The 17,682-nt window shown below is 41.3% G+C and overlaps 1 protein-coding gene across 5 annotated transcripts in view; it reads left to right on the top strand.

The window, feature by feature from the left end:
* Positions 1 to 17,682, top strand: part of DNAH3 (dynein axonemal heavy chain 3) — a 232,424-nt gene that overhangs the window by 74,368 nt on the left and 140,374 nt on the right. For all 5 annotated transcript variants that reach the window (XM_042240494.2, XM_015104112.4, XM_060405790.1 and 2 more), the window contains 6 exons: positions 5,209 to 5,325; positions 6,747 to 6,926; positions 7,606 to 7,742; positions 10,439 to 10,640; positions 12,471 to 12,563; positions 16,562 to 16,672. In XM_042240494.2, the coding sequence (XP_042096428.1) occupies positions 5,209 to 5,325; positions 6,747 to 6,926; positions 7,606 to 7,742; positions 10,439 to 10,640; positions 12,471 to 12,563; positions 16,562 to 16,672 (840 nt within the window). The remainder of the gene's footprint in view (positions 1 to 5,208; positions 5,326 to 6,746; positions 6,927 to 7,605; positions 7,743 to 10,438; positions 10,641 to 12,470; positions 12,564 to 16,561; positions 16,673 to 17,682) is intronic.

Here is a 17,682-nt window from a genome sequence, read left to right as displayed (position 1 = left end):
AAGATTGCCAGGAGAAATATCAATAACCTCAGATATGCAGATGACACCACCCTTATGGCAGAAAGTGAAGAGGAACTCAAAAGCCTCTTGATGAAAGTGAAAGAGGAGAGTGAAAAAGTTGGCTTAAAGCTCAACATTCAGATAACGAAGATAATGGCATCCGGTCCCGTCACTTCATGGGAAATAGATGGGGAAAGAGGGGAAACAGTGTCAGACTTTATTTTTGGGGGGCTTCAAAATCCCTGCAGATGGTGACTGCAGCCATGAAATTAAAAGACGCTTACTCCTTGGAAGAAAAGTTATGACCAACCTAGATAGCATATTGAAAAGCAGAGACATTACTTTGCCAACAAAGGTCCGTCTAGTCAAGGCTTTGGTTTTTCCTGTGGTCATGTATGGATGTGAGAGTTGGACTGTGAAGAAGGCTGAGTGCCAAAGAATTGATGCTTTTGAAGTGTGGTATTGGAGAAGACTCTTGAGAGTCCCTTGGACTGTAAGGAGATCCAACCAGTCCATTCTGAAGGAGATCAGCCCTGGGATTTCTCTGGAAGGACTGATGCTAAAGCTGAAACTCCAGTACTTTGTTTGGCCACCTCACATGAAGAGTTGACTCATTGGAGAAGACTCTGATGCTGGGAGGGATTTAGGACAGGAAGAGAAGGGGACAATAGAGGATGAGATGGCTGGATGGCATCACGGACTCGATGGACATGAGTCTTGTGAACTCTGGGAATTGGTGATGGACAGGGAGGCCTGGCATGCTGCGATTCATAGGGTCGCAAAGAGTCGGACAGGACTGAGCAACTGAACTGAACTGAACTGAGGAGTTAAGTTGAGGAACCTGATAACAGCTCAGTTACTTCTGGCCAGTCATCAGAGTTTTTTATTGAAGTAACTATAGACAATGGTCAACAGCAGAGTGAGAATCAAGGTACCACTTTGTTAAATAGCTGGACACACCTCCCACTACAGAGCTACTGGTAAAAGGTGGATGAGAAAATATATTCTAGCTCCATAGTAACCACCCAGATATAAGCCTGAAGGAATTGAAAACAGAGTGAGAAAGACCAGACCTACCACAGGGGACAGCCCCTATCAGCTTGCTTGCCGCATGGCCCAAGAAGAAAAGTCCATCTACAAGGACTAACTTTTAAGACATAGTAACCCTCACTAGTAAAATATGCCAAATAATTATTGAGTCAGAGGTCCCAGACTTTCTTGGTTCATGGTGCTGTTCTTATCTGATTACTTTTAAAATGGTTCCCTCCCTAGTCCAAAAGAAATACTTAACAGCTTTGTTTATGAAGTAACTGAGTTCAGACAACTTAAATATTTGTAGCCCATCAACTTAATAACTGAAAAAAGTACATATAATTTGTATTTTATTTTAAATTCAGTTCAGTTCAGTTCAGTCGCCCAGTCGTGTCCAACTCTTTGCAACCCCATGAATCGCAGCACGCCAGGCCTCCCTGTCCATCACCAACTCCCAGAGTTCACTCAGACTCACGTCCATCGAGTCCGTGATGCCATCCAGCCATCTCATCCTCGGTCGTCCCCTTTTCCTCCTGCCCCCAATCCCTCCCAGCATCAGAGTGTTTTCCAGTGAGTCAACTCTTTGCATGAGGTGGCCAAAGTACTGGAGTTTCAGCTCTAGCATCATTCCTTCCAAAGAAATCTCAGGGCTGATCTCCTTCAGAATGGACTGGTTGGATCTCCTTGCAGTCCAAGGGACTCTCAAGAGTCTTCTCCAACACCACACTTCAAAAGCATCAATTCTTCGGCACTCAGCCTTCTTTACAGTCCAACTCTCACATCCATACATGACCACAGGAAAAACCAAAGCCTTGACTAGACAGACCTTAGTCGGCAAAGTAATGTCTCTGCTTTTGAATATGCTATCTAGGTTGGTCATAACTTTTCTTCCAAGGAGTAAGCGTCTTTTAATTTCATGGCTGCAGTCACCATCTGCAGGGATTTTGGAGCCCCAAAAAATAAAGTCTGACACTGTTTCCACTGTTTCCCCATCTATTTCCCATGAAGTGACGGGACCGGATGCCATGATCTTCGTTTTCTGAATGTTGAGCTTTAAGCCAACTTTTTCACTCTCCTCTTTCACTTTCATCAAGAGGCTTTTGAGTTCCTCTTCACTTTCTGCCATAAAGGTGGTGTCATCTGCATATCTGAGGTTATTGATATTTCTCCTGGCAATCTTGATTCCAGCTTGTGCTTCTCCCAGCCCAGCGTTTCTCATGATGTACTCTGCATAGAAGTTAAATAAGCAGGGTGACAATATACAACCTTGACACACTCCTTTTCCTATTTGGAACCAGTCTGTTGCTCTATGTCCAGTTCTAACTGTTGCTTCCTGACCTGCATATAGGTTTCTCAAGAGGCAGATCAGGTGGTCTGGTATTCCCATCTCTCTCAGAATTTTTCACAGTTTATTGTGATCCACACAGGCAAAGGCTTTGGCATAGCCAATGAAGCAGAAGTAGATGTTTTTCTGGAACTCTCTTGCTTTTCCATGATCCAGCGGATGTTGGCAATTTGATCTCTGGTTCCTCTGCCTTTCCTAAAACCAGCTTGAACATCAGGAAGTTCACAGTTCACATATTGTTGAAGCCTGGCTTGGAGAATTTTGAGCATTCCTTTACTAGCGTGTGAGATGAGTGCAACTGTGTGGTAGTTTGAGCATTCTTTGGCATTGCCTTTCTTTGGGATTGGAATGAAAACTGACCTTTTCCAGTCCTGTGTCCACTGCTGAGTTTTCCAAATTTGCTGGCATATTGAGTGCAGCACTTTCACAGCATCATCTTTCAGGATTTGAAATAGCTCCACTGGAATTCCATCACCTCCACTAGCTTTGTTTGTAGTGATGCTTTCTAAGGCCCACTTGACTTCACATTCCAAGATGTCTGGCTCTAGATGAGTGATCACACCATCGTGATTATCCGGGTCGTAAAGGTCTTTTTCATACAGTTCTTCCATGTATTCTTGCCACCTCTTCTTAATATCTTCTGCTTCTGTTAGGTCCATACCATTTCTGTCCTTTATCAAGCCCATCTTTGCATGAAATGTTCCCTTGGTATCTCTAATTTTCTTGAAGAGATCTCTAGTCTTTCCCATTCTGTTATTTTCCTCTATTTCTTTGCATTGATCGCTACAGAAGTTTTTCTCATCTCTTCTTGCTATTCTTTGGAACTCTGCATTCAGATGTTTATATCTTTCCTTTTCTCCTTTGCTTTTCGCTTCTTTTCTTTTCACAGCTATTTGTAAGGCGTCCCCAGACAGCCATTTTGCTGTTTTGCATTTCTTTTCCATGGGAATGGTTTTGATCCCTGTCCCCTGTACAATGTCACGAACCTCATTCCATAGTTCGTCAGGCACTCTATCTATCAGATCTAGGCCCTTAAATCTATTTCTCACTTCCACTGTATAATCGTAAGGGATTTGATTTAGGTCATACCTAAATGGTCTAGCGGTTTTCCCTACTTTCTTCAATTTAAGTCTGAATTTGGTAATAAGGAGTTCATGATCTGAGCCACAGTCAGTTCCTGGTCTTGTTTTTGCTGACTGTATAGAGCTTCTCCATCTTTGGCTGCAAAGAATATAATCAATCTGAATTTGGTGTTGACCATCTGGTGATGTCCATGTGTAGAGTCTTCTCCTGTGTTTTTGGAAGAGTGTGTTTGCTATGACTAGTGCATTTTCTTGGCAAAATTCTATTCATCTTTGCCCTGCTTCATTCTGCATTCCAAAGCCAAATTTGCCTGTTACTCCAGGTGTTTCTTGACTTCCTGCTTTTGCATTCCAGTCCCCTATAATGAAAAGGACATCTGTTTTAGGTGTTAGTTCTAAAAGGTCTTGTAGGTCTTCATAGAACCATTCAACTTCAGCTTCTTCAGCATTACTGTTTGGGGCATAGATTTGGATAACTGTGATATTGAATGGTTTGCCTTGGAAACGAACAGAGATCATTCTGTTGTTTTTGAGATTGCATCCAAGTGCTACATTTTGGACTCTTTTGTTGACCATGATGGCTACTCCATCTCTTGAGGGATTCCTGCCCGCAGTAGTAGATATAATGGTCATCTGAGTTAAATTCACCCATTCCAGTCCATTTGAGTTCGCTGATTCCTAGAATTTCAACGTTCACTCTTGCCATCTCTTATTTGACCACTTCCAATTTGCCTTGATTCATGGACCTGACATTCCAGGTTCCTATGCAATATTGCTCTTTACAGCATCGGACTTTGTTTTCTATTACCAGTCACATCCACAGCTGTGTATTGTTTTTGCTTTGGCTCCATCCCTTCTTTCTTTCTGGAGTTATTTCTCCACTGATCTCCAGTAGCATATTGGACAGCTACTGACCTGGGGAGGTCTTCATTCAGTATCCTATCATTTTGCCTTTTCATACTGCTCATGGGGTTCTCAAGACAAGAATACTGAAGTGGTTTGCCATTCCCTTCTCCAGTGGACCACATTCTGTCAGACTTCTCCACCATGACCTGCCCGTCTTGGATGCCCTCATGGGCATGGCTTGGTTTCATTGAGTTAGACAAGGCTGTGGTCCTAGTATGATTAGTTTGACTAGTTTTCTGTGAGTATGGTTTCAGTGTGTCTGCCCTCTGATGCCCTCTTGCAACACCTACGATCTTACTTGGGTTTCTGTTACCTTGGGCATGGGGTATCTCTTCATGCTGCTCCAGCAAAGCGCAGCCGCTGCTCCTTACCTTGGACGAAGGGTATCTCCTCACCGCTACCCTTCCTGACCCTCAATGTGGGATAGTTCCTCTAGGCCCTGCTGCGTAACTGAAGTTATTTGCTGTGAGTTTGCTGTAGTGCCCTGGGGCACATGGTTTCGGAATCAAACCTAATCTATGCAGATTAGCAGTTGATTCTACCTTAGGGAGCCAGGAAAGCAAGTGAACAGAAAATCAGAAACACAGAGAAGAGGACAGAACTCTTTCTCCTCCAGATAGCAGATACTAGTTGCAGATCTAGGTTTGGACCACATTTGATAACTGCAAAGGAGGTATAAAAGTCTTTAAGAATATTTTCAAAGTAGAAAATAGAAAACTCTCTCTCCTATAGGACATAGTGTCCCACAGAGGTGGAGATCTGAGCAGTGAGTCATTTGGGGATCAGTATGAAGTTGTGGGAAAGAGGTCTGATTTTAACAGGGTGGGTCATTTTTATTTGCAGGATACAAGCATCTTGTGTGCAGTTGATGACATTCAACTGTTACTTGATGATCACGTGATAAAAACCCAGACCATGTGTGGCTCTCCATTTGTCAAACCAATAGAAACTGAATGCCGGGTAAGAGGAAATGAGATAGAACGTTTTGTGATGGCCCATTAGGCTCTGGCTTTCTTGGAGGAACAGAATGTTTTTGTTTTGTTTTTACTTTTTTGACCATACCATGAGGCATGTAGAACCTTAGTTCCCCAACCAGGGATCTAACCCACACCCCCTGTAGTGGAAGCATGGAGTCTTAACCACTGGACTGCAAGGAAATCCTAAAAGAAGATTTTTAAGTTCAATTAAAAAGAAAACCCACTTTCTCTTGATAAAAAGCAGCAACAACAAAGGACTGAAAGTGTGTCCAACTTGTTATGATCCCATGGACTGTACCCAACCAGGCTCCTCTGTCCATGGAATTCTCCAGGCAAGAATGCTGGAGTGAGTTGCCATTTCCTTCTCTAGGGGATCTTCCCCACCCAGGGATTAAACCTAGGTCTCCCATGTTGTAGGCAGACTCTTTACCAAGTGAGCCACCAGGGAAGCTTATAAAGACTGAAAGCAATAACCAAGTAAGCCTTTGTAATAGTTCGGTAGACTGAGGTTTTGTGACAGTCTGCTAAAAGAGAAGATAAGTGTTTTGAGTACACCAAACAAAAATACATTTGGGAAGTATCTTATCAGTTTTAGAAATCTAGAATGTAAATTACTGGAGGTTAGCCTCCTTTGATCATTGTTTGTAGAAGTAGAATAGGCTAAGGACAGAGACTCAAGCCAGACTGTCTGTGTTCAAATTCTGACTCTGTCCCTTATTGGTTGTGTGACTTTAGACCAGTTACTTGAGTATGTCAGTTTCTGCATCTGTAAAGTAAGTTTTATAATAATATCTCCCTCGTGAATCTGTTGGATTAAATTGGTTTTCACGTACATAAAGCACTTGGACCATCACTTGGCACAGAGTAAGCCTTAAAACTATTATTGTTATTGTTGTTTTTTAAGATGACCCTGAAAATCAGGATATTTTTAAAATTCCTTTTTAGGCTTGTTTTTTTCTTAATTATTATTATTCTTTTTTAGACTTTTTTGTTATTATTCCTTGTTTTTTTATTCCTTTTATTATTCCTGTTTTTTTTTTTTATTATCCCTTAGAAAGTTAAGGTGAACCTTAACTTTTTAACTATCTCTTTCAAGATGCTTTCCAGTGTAAATTTTTTAAACAAGCTTGTAGCAGAGCTGACACTTTCAGTTAATTAGCAGCATTGTCGTTGTTGTGATTATTCCACTAGGAACTCTATAAGGATAAGGAATCTTGTATTCTCTTTCATTGCTGTATCCACTTTGCCTACAAAAGTGACCAGGACATAGGGGTCACTCAGCAAGTATTTGTGGAACAAGTGAATGACTGAATAAGTTAATGAATGCATCCATTTGTTTAGTCAGTGGGTCTGTGATGCATAGTGGCATGTTAATGATTCAGATGTGAAATGCTGAATTTACAGAAATGGGAAGAAAAGCTAGTTCGTGTGCAGGAAATTTTGGATGCCTGGTTAAAGTGCCAAGCCACTTGGCTGTACCTGGAACCAATCTTCAGTTCAGAGGACATCATAGCCCAGATGCCAGAAGAGGGCAGGAAATTTGCCATCGTTGATAATTACTGGAAATCACTTATGTCCCAAGCTGTGAGTTTTCACTCCCTAGCACATCTTACCATCACAAATGTGGGATGCCATATAGATGTTCCACATTATTCAATCCTACCATGTCCCTTGAAATCTATAAGTAAACTGGATTTTATCTAAGCTGATTTTTGCAAATACAATATCTTTATAATTTTTAAATTTCTGGTTATTTGTTATTAAAAATTAAAACATGGGAATAGGAAATATGAAAATTAGTGGCCTTTTGAAGTCCCAACTTCACAGAGGTAACTATTTAAATTTGGATAATTTAGCTCCCATTCCTCATGAGATATAAGACTTTATTTGTTACAGGATAATGTGCTAAAGCTTATAAATTGAGAATAATTTTAGAATTCAAATAATTCACTATATTCAGTTACTCAGTTATTTAACAAATGTTCGAGGGGCAAGAACAGATAAGTATAGAATATCATGGTCTGATTCCACAATCCCAGTAGTTAAAATATGATTGACTTTGTGGCTTTTAGGTGCCCAACCCCAGCCCATTCAATCATAGCCAGAGCAAAAGGGTATTGTTATGAGCAGTCACCCTTGTGGGATTAGGAGGTGATTAGGCTGGGAGGGTCATTAATCGATGCATTAGTCACACACTGATTACAGCAATCAGTCTCAGAATCTGGGAACCTCTTGATGATTATCACCTTTTTATGGAACCCAGGTGAAAGATACGAGGGTTTTGATGGCAGCAGACCAGCCACGGATGGCTGAGAGACTTCAGGAAGCCAACCTTCTGTTGGAGGACATCCAGAAAGGGCTGAATGATTACTTGGAGAAGAAGAGACTGTTTTTCCCCAGGTATCTAGTATTGTTCTTTTGTTTGAATTTGCCCTCTTGACCCATATATTGGTAGAATTACATTTTTTTTTTATACTGAGAGTTGGCTTCTACTCATCTATTCCATGAGCTTCTCTGATGGCTCAGTCGGTAAAGAATCCACCTGCAGTGTGGAGACCTGGGTTCAGTCTCTGGGTTGGGAAGATCTCCTGGAGGAGGGCATGGCAACTCACTTCAGTATTCTTGCCTGGAGAATCCCCATGGACAGAGGAGCCTGCCAGGCTACCATCCATAGGGTTGCAAAGAGTTGGGCACAACTGAGCGACTAAGCACGCTTGCGCGCACACACACACACACACACACACACACACACATCTATTCCATATTCTTTTGAGGTTTTCCATTCCCCAAGAGACAGCTCTCAGGGGTAAGGCATGTCTTCATAGTCACTATTTAGAGTGCGGTTGAATGGACCCCAGTGGAGCCAGCATGGTCAGACGCCCAGTTGGAGGGGTATAGTACTCAAAAGCCTGGACTTTGGAGTTAAGCAGACCTCAGTTTGAGTCATTAGCCACATATGGCTATCCAGCACTTGAAATGTGGCTAGCGTAACTTAGTAAAATTTTAATTTATTTAGTATTAATTCTTTAAAGGTAAATAGCCACATTTTGCTAAGGGCTTCAGTGTTGGATAACACAAATATAGCACAGATAGTGAAAAAAACCTTAACTTGGAAGCACAAAACTTTGTTAAGAAGAAACCTTTGAAATATGAGCTTCTAATCATATGCCCAGTAATGTTTTTCCTAATAAAAATATGAATAATAGCCAACATTAATACAATATTTACCATATGCCAGGTCACCACTTTAAGTGCTTAAACATATTATCTGATTTAGCCCTTACAATAATCCTATGAAGTTGCTTACATTGTTTTTACCCCAATTTTACAAATGAGGAAACAAAACTTGCTAAGAAGCATAAGACTGGTAAATGGACAAATTCAGGTAGTCTGGATAAGATACTCAGTTATTTAAATTCTCTGAGCTTCATCTTCTCCGTAAGTTAATTATCTACATACACAAAGTATCAGTATTTGTTTGTGTATTTTTATGGAATAAAAGTAAGCGCTCTCAGAAAAGACTTTGAAAATGTTCTTGATAGTCACATGTTTTAAATGAATTTTATCTTGAAAATACAGAGTGCTAAATAAAATTTTTAGTTTTAAATTATACAAAATACTAATTATTACTCTTGTGGCTATTGAGCCTTATTCATTATCACACATGATGAATCCATAGAGATCACCTATTTGAATTTCACTTGGGAGTGGGAGAAATCGACATCCTAATTAGATAACAGTTAGTCAACCAGCCAACAAATAATTATTGATTTATTCCTATCCATTCAATGCTACAGTTACAGTGTGTTAATTTGCTTTGCTGCATAACAAGCCACCTCCAAACTTAGAAGTTTAAAACATCAACTGTTTACTGAGCTCACAATTCTGTGGGTTGGAAAACTAGGCAGAGCTCAGCTGGGTAGTTCTTCTGGCCTCATCAGGGCTCACTCATGTTGATCACAGTCAACTGGCAGACCATCGCCTCAACCACTTGTCTGGTGGTGAGCTTCCTGTTGGCCAGGGCAGCAAGGATAATTGGCCCAAATGTCTTTCAACCTCCAGAAAGCTAGCCTGGGTTTATTCATATGGTGATGGTTGCAGTGTTCCCAAAAGCAGCAAGAGTTGAAACTTCAAGGCCTCTTGATGTCTAAGCTTGAAACTAGTGCAAATTCATGTCTTCTAAAATCTATTGGCCAAAGAAGAACTCAGAGCCAGCCAAGTTTCAAGAGATGTGAAAACAGACTTCACCTCTTGAACAAAGAAGTTACAAATATTGTGACCTTTTGTAGATAGTGAAGGGCAGAAAAGCCTGGTGTGCTGCAGTCCATGGGGTCACAAAGGGTTGGACATGACATAGCAACTGAACAATACATACAGTGAAAACTGTCATTATATGATCCTTCCATTACTGAACTTAAAACCTAGTGGTTACTGTAGAGATTTATCCCTAGAACATTTTCTGAAAGTTTGCTATCCCTGCCTTTAAGGTCTAAGCAAGAGAGTGAAGCTATCTTATCACTCTAATATAAAACATGATAAAGCCCTCTGCACATAAATAGGCTCATTATTAATGTGCACTTATTTCCCACCTGTAACATTTTCTGAGAATAAGGAAAGATAAGGAAGTTTTCTTTCCTCCTGCCCAGTAGTTCTCAACACTGATTGCACATTAGAATCACAGGGATTTTTAAAAATATAAGATCCCAGATCAGTATTGGAATCTCTGGGCAGTGGAACCTTGGCATTGAAACTTTTTTTCCTAAACTCTGCAGATGATTCTAAGCTGTAGACAAGGTTAAGAACCACTGCTCTGTTTAGATGTCTTTCAGCTAATACCAACTCCTCACACACAGCCGTATAAAACCCACATATACCAGCTTTCATCTTTTTTTCTTTTTTTTTGCTCTGAGTCAAAACTGTCTTCAGTCTCTATGCCCTAGATGAAAAATGGTGAAGGGGAGTTGGCCTTAGATAAGGCCCTAGAAGTAGCTGGTGTTCACTAGAGTGTCATCTACCTGTCGGGGAGTATCACTTTTGTTGGGAATAGAAGCTCTTAGAAGAGATTCCAGTAGCCATCTTGCTTTGCTTTGAAATAGGTTCTTCTTCCTATCAAATGATGAGCTGCTGGAGATATTGTCAGAGACAAAGGACCCTCTCCGGGTGCAGCCACACTTGAAGAAGTGCTTTGAAGGAATTGCCAAGCTGGAGTTTACAGACAGTCTGGAGATTGTGGGCATGATCAGCTCAGAAAAAGAAATCGTTCCATTCAAACAGAAAATCTACCCAGCTCAAGCCAAAGTAATTCCATTTACCCATTTTTGAGCTCTTTTCTTTACAACAGCCAAACAGAGAGAAGCAGATTATATGTTGGTTAAGCATTTAGACTCTGGTTTCAGACTGAGTGTAGAACATTTACATTCCACAACTTAATGATGGGGTAACTTTGGGGCTTCCCTAATGGTTCAGCAGGTAAAGAATCTGACAGCAATACAGGAGACACGGGATATGTGGGTTCAATCCCTGGGTCAGGAAGACCCTCTGGAGAAGGAAATGGCAACCAATCCAGTATTCTTGCCTGAAAAATCCCATGGGCAGAGGAGCCTGGCAGGCTACAGGCCAATGGGTCGCAGAGTCGGACATGCCTGAGAGACTAAGCACGCAGCACAGCCGACTTTGGGGAACTAATCTTTCTGGGTCTGCTTGTTCATCTCTAAGATGGAGATTATACTGCAATTCACATGGCACCCTAAATTTGTGGGAAATTTTCAATAAAACTTGATGTGGAGACAGTAGCAGGAACCAGATCCAAACAACTTACTGTTTAAATCCGCATGAGCAGATCTAAATTCAGAGATCCAGTCAGATCAATAAACTGTCCAGTAGGGGCTTGATGCCATTTAACTCACACTTTTTATACATGTGCCCTTCAAGTAAAATGTAAGTTACTTCCGCTCTTGCTGAACATGCCAGCAGCTCACAGTAGAAGTAGACTAGCGTTCTTGGCCTTGCTTGATAGACCATTTTTGCCACCCACACAGTTAAGTTTCAGCAACTAGGAATCACACCTTGGAACCAGACACCAGCTAGCACTGAAGTCAGCAGGTACAGTTACCTGAAACTCTAACACTGAATAATATGCTGCATATTCTAATTACCTGTAGAGATTCTAAAAACTCCATTTGCCCTGGTTGCATCCCATACCAATCAAATCAGAAGGTCTGGGAGTGGGGTTCAGAAATCCATAACTTTTAAAGAACTCCAGGTGATGCCAATACCCAGCAAAGTTTGAGGACCACTGGAATAATACAAGAATTAAAACTGTGCAATTAGAAATGGACAATTTATTTTATGAACTTGTAGACTGAAAAAATGTACCACCCAAAAGTTGAGTTCTGCTTTATTCAGCATACATTCTTAGAATGTCAAGTTAGAGAGGCAACATCTCAGGTAAGCCGGAGAAAACTGCTGGAGGTTGGAGGGGAGCCAGGATATTTAGGAGTTTTGCAACTTCTGAATGTCAAAAGATTATTGTTAATGAAAGAAAACCAGATATCGCAAGTTAAGGAATTGATTGCTTTTCTATGTATGAGAAGATGCAAGAGTCTGGGCTCACTGATCAGTCCTTTGATATCCACCTCAGCTATCTGGGGCCAGTATCCTGTGTTTTCACATCCTGAGTTTCCTCAAGCTGCACCCTTGGGGGTGACTGCAGCTTGTAGGCAAGCATTCTTTGTCTCCTTCCTGAGTTCCTTCAGGGCTCACCTTCAGGGGATACAGGGTGGCTGCGGTTGCTGGTGGCTGCAACTTCTTTTATTTACTGACATGACAGGCAATATCTTATTTCTCAATCTGAAGTATAAATGTATCACTTGTCTCCTAAGAAGCTGTCTTTCAGAAAATGTGAAAGAAATGTGTATTAAAAAGTTTCTATTGTCCCTCTTTTGAAACATACACTTCTGAGAATACAGTAAATAAGGGTAACCAATAGTTAAAGAATATTGGCTCGGAGGTGTACAAACCTTTGGCCTCCCTCCAGCCCTTTGCTGAGAGAAAGCTGGCCTTTGCCCATGGTCCCTCCCTCCAGGCTTGGTTAACTGTCACTGCCTCTCTGTCTGTCTCAACCTGCAGGGCATGGTGGAAAAATGGCTCCTTCAGGTGGAACAGATGATGCTTGCCAGTATGCAGGAAGTTATTAAACTTGGGATTGAAGCATATGTCCAGGTAAATGAAAACCGGGGTACACATGCCAGGGTGTTGGTACACCAAGAAAAATTTGGGGGCCAAGGTTAAATGGAAGCCTGTCTTCCACTAAAACCCATCCCTCTCCTGATAAGTAACACCTGACCCCTCTGTGCCTCTTTTCTTTTTCCCTATAAATCCTGGGGCACTATATATAGTTCTGAATATGAAAGGTTTACAGTTATAAGCGGCCCATACCAGTATATCCTATGATTACTGTGGGCCAGTCCTTTCTGTGAAAATAATTGATGGCAAGAGGTTTATTTAGAGCCCCTTCCCAATTAAGCATCCCCTCTCCTAGGTTTTTCATTAACATTACACATGCCCTGTTTACTTTAAATAATTGCACAATGTGAAAATTACAAGGTAAGTTTTATTTGGGGCAACAAGAAGACTGCAGTCTGGGGAACAGCACTTCAGATAGCTCTGAGAAATTGCTCCGTAGAGGTAGGGAGCAGGTCAATATACGTGTGATTTTGGTGAAGGGGAAATACATGCAATCAAGCACATATTTTTTCAGGTTTCTGCTAGTCACAAGGAGCACTCGTCACCATGAAGGGTATTGGTGCTTTTCTGGATGTAAGGAGATATAAGAATTGAGCTAATAAAAACAGCTCCTGAAAATGTCTATCTGAAGACCTGTGCTGCAAGTTTTTCTCAAAGCACAGAGTGCCTCATTTCTGCTCTCCACCCTGAACTCCTTTTAGGGGATGCTGAAAATCAACTGCAGCAGCACATGATTTAATCTGTATAGAGGTAGATGGCAAAGTGGCAATTTGTAGTTAACACTCCAAAGGGCACAACTCATTTAGCTCCCAAAGCTTTAGGTGACTTGTATAACAGAAGGCGTAAGGGATAAGAACCTGTGACAATTACTCTTAAGTTTACTGTTGGCAGACTAGATCTTTCAGTTCAGTTCAGTTGCTCTGTCGTGTCCAACTGTTTATGATCCCATAGACTGCAGCATGCCAGGCTTCCCTGTCCATCACCAACTCCTGGAGCTTACTTAAACTCATGTCCATCCTGTCAGTGATGCCATCCAACCATCTCACCCTCTGTCATCCCCTTCTCCTTCCTTCAGTCTTTCCCAGTATCAGGGTCTTTTCCAGTGAGTCAGTTCTTCATATCAGATGGCCAAAGTGTTGGAGTTTCAGCTTCGGCATCAGTCCTTCCAATGAATATTTAGGAGTGATTTCCTTTAGGATTTAGTGATTTGATCTCCTTACAGTCCAAGGGACTCTCAAGAGTCTTCTCTAACAGCACAGTTCAAAAGCATCAGTTCTTCGGCACTCAGCTTTCTTTATGGTCCAACTCTCATATCCATACATGACTACTGGAAAAGCTGTAGCTTTGACTAGATGGATCTTTGTTGGCAAAGTAATGTCTCTGCTTTTAGACTGCTGTCTAGGTTGGTCATAGCTCTTCTTCCAAGGAGCCTGTCATCAGGAAGCTTCCATAAGCCTCTTATCCTTATCCATCAGAGGGCAGACGGAATGAAAACCACAATCACAGAAAACTAATCAAATGAATCACATGGACCACAGCCTTGTCTAATTCAATGAAACTATGAGCCATGCCATGTAGGGCCACCCATGACGGATGGGTCACAGTGGAGAGTTCTGACAAAGCATGGTCCACTGGAGAAGGAAATAGTAAACCACTTCAATATTCTTGCCTTGAGAACCCTGTGAACCCTTATGGCAGAAAGCGAAGAAGAACTAAAGAGCCTCTTGATGAAAGTGACAGAGGAGAGTGAAAAAGTTGACTAGATCTTTAGTCTCCTCTATTTTAAGTGTTTCTAACTTTGAGGCCCCCATCCCTACCCCCAGGGCTTTTTCCATTTAAGGAATATTCAATTAACACCTTCCCAATGATGTACCCAGGACTGACACTGTTGCCTCTCTCAGTAGTATTTGTATTGTAAATGAAAAACCAAGTCCTTTGTCCCCTGATACATTATAAATCAAAAATTGCTGCTGCTGCTAAGTCACCTCAGTTGTGTCCGACTCTGCAGCCCCATCGACGGAAGCCCATCAGGCTCCCCCGTCCCTGGGATTCTCCAGGCAAGAACACTGGAGTGGCTTGCCATTTCCTTCTCCAATGCACAAAAGTGAAAAGTGAAAGTGAAGTCATTCAGTTGTGTCTGACTCTTCACGATTCCATGGACTACAGCCTACCAGGCTCCTCCATCCATAGGATTTTCCAGGCAAGAGTACTGGAGAGGGGTGCCATTGCCTCCTCTGAATCAAACTTAATCAAAATTTAAGTTAATCAAAAATTAAGTTAAAGAAAAATGACTACCTGCATGAAGTTATTTCATGCAGTTGCATCTATAGCCAGACAAGCTTTTTCTGTGAAGAGCCAGATGGCAAATGATTTTCACTCTGCAGGCAATATACACCAGTCACAACTATTTATCTTTGCCTTTGTAGTGCAAAAGCATGCTTAGATGATAGGTTCAACAATGGCCTGACTGTGTTACAACCTAACTTCAGACATGGCTCTCAACCCATAATTTGCCTATCTATGGATAATTTCTATCTATCTACAGAGAAGTTTTAAAAAGTTAGGGGATGTCATGGCTATGAAAATTGTGGGACAGCATTGCAATATTATGTAGCTATCAAAAAGAGTAGTTATATAAATACTTTCTGGACAACACCTTGCTTATATAGGAAATGCACAACATTGAAAAGAGCTCCGTTATCATAGTCCTTTATGTCTCAGCATAGGAAAAAACTCAGCAAGAAGCAAAGTGATAGGTAAAAAGTGATTTATTAGAATAAGATGCTTGTGAGGCTTACAAGTGGGCAGGCAAGAGAATACCATACCCCAAGAACCCACAGGGCTACAGTTTCATAATCAAAGAAAAAGTGGGTAAAGGAAGAACTTCTTTGTCTTTCTCAAGTAGACATTGTGCTTCCATCATGAGCTCCTCCTTCAGGTTGGGCAGGGGAGTTTTCTTGTCCCTACATGACCAAGCTAGGTCCACAGATTATTGTTTTTCATGCCTGCAGAGAGCATATCCTAGGAGCCATTAACGTACTGAGTTCACTGGAAAAGATGTGGCTCTCATGCCCCCATTGTTTTGTTGTTTTGGGGGCATGTCTTATGCTTCTGTTGCATGGTTTTGTTGCTAAACAAGCTGCTTGGTCTTGTAGTTAAGCAAACCTGCTTTCTTGCAAAGTCGTTATCTTACAGGGGTCTCCCATATTTATTCTAGTTACAATCCCCTAGTGAGATTAACTATTTAATCACCTACTTTGTCCCTGTACTCTATCCCTGTTACTGTGAAAGTTGTGAGCTGAGTTTTATTTGGGGCAAAATGAGGACTATAGCCAGGAGACAGCATTTCAGATACCTCTGAGAAACTGCTCCCAAGAGGTAAAGGAAGGAAGGTCAGTGTATATGTGATTTTGGTGAAGGGGGAGTATACACAATCAAGCACATATTATTTACAGAAGGTGTTTTCTAGTCTCATGAAGGTTACTGCTAATCACAAGGAGCAGATACCACCATGAAGGATTTAGTGTTTTTCTAGATAAGAGGATTTGCAAGAATTGGGCTCATAAAATCATCTCCTGAAAATATCTATCTGAAGACCTGTTCTGAAAGTTTTTCCCAGAGCATAGGGTGACTTAGTCCTGATCTCCACCCTGAACTCCTTTCAGAGGGGTGTTGGAGGTCAGCAGCTGCAGCAGCTCATAATCAATCCTTGTAGATGTAGATGGCAAGTGCCAATTTGTAGGTGATGGAATTAATGAAATTGTTGGTGAGGATCTTTTTCTTTTCTATAAAATTCAGGGAGGAAGACATAAATCAATAATCCCAGAAATGTTAAGATTTGTATGTAACCTTTGAGGCTGGGGATGACTTTTGTTTTTGTTGAGGGGATAAGATTGTGGTGGATATTTTAGGAAGTCAGTTTAAATCACACAAGATGAACTGACCCTGCAAACTGCCCTCCTGCGCTTTCCCAGGTCCCCCGTAATCAGTGGGTCTTGCAGTGGCCTGGCCAGGTGGTTATCTGTGTCTCCTCCATCTTTTGGACCCAGGAGGTTTCCCAAGCCCTGATTGAAAAGACCCTACCGGTAAGTGAGCCTGTCATGAAGCTTATAGTGGAGATTTAAGCTAGATTATGATTTGAATGACATATAATTAGACTGCCATTTTTCTAAAGAAAAAATAAACAGGCCCATGGTGTCACAGAAGTCAGGGTTTGCTTCAGGACACATGTTTGGAATTAGGACTATCCTCAAGTTCTGTAGTGTAGGAACTCTCGCATTTCTTCCTAGATAGAAATTCTAGGCTAAAGGATCTTAACTTTTATCAGCCTTTCCTTCCAAGTGCCAACCTGGCAGAATTTGTACCAACAGAGACCTCTTCATTTTTTTCCTGTGCCAAGAAGCCACCTGGTCCTGTTTTCCGCTCTTCTTTCTCCACCATATCCCTTTTCACCACCCCCAGTCAAACACTCACCCACCTCTAGCTTTTTCTTCAGCTTTCTCTTGAAACCATGAATACTCAGATCCTGCTTGTCTTCAGATACAGACACACATATTTCCCCTTAACTCTACCACTAATGCCTATACTTGAGAGTTCAGGACCTAGATGGACTTGAGTTCAACTTCTGACACCTTCACCTGTTAGCTATGTGACCATGGGCAAGTTACCTAACCTGAGTCTCAGTCTCCTTGTCTATAAAATGAAAGAAATTATACCACCACACCTTACTACTGAGCAGGGTTAAATGAGATGCTGGTAAATTATTCAGTATTAAGATTATAGGCTATAAACCCCACAGGGAAAAGGCCATGTCTGGTTTGCTCATTGTTATATCTCAGGGGGTTATTGCAGTGCCAAGTAGTTGCTTAATAAATATTTTTTGACTGAGTAAATGGTAATTCCATTCCCAACATTTTTACCATGGTGTAATTTTCTATGATTATCGCATCAGATCTGCTGTCATCACCCCTATATATGATTATCTGGGAACCAGAATATATTTTAATTTGCTATATTTTGCTTTATACATTAAAATTAGAACATTAGTATTTGACCAAGTTGCAAGTTTTAGCAAGGGAAGCAGCTTCGCAGAGAT

This window comes from Ovis aries, chromosome 24 (genome assembly GCF_016772045.2).
Source record: "Ovis aries strain OAR_USU_Benz2616 breed Rambouillet chromosome 24, ARS-UI_Ramb_v3.0, whole genome shotgun sequence".
Taxonomy (NCBI): domain Eukaryota; kingdom Metazoa; phylum Chordata; class Mammalia; order Artiodactyla; family Bovidae; genus Ovis; species Ovis aries.
The sequence above is the reverse complement of the archived record's forward strand: the minus strand, read 5'-3'. Positions and strand labels throughout refer to the sequence as shown.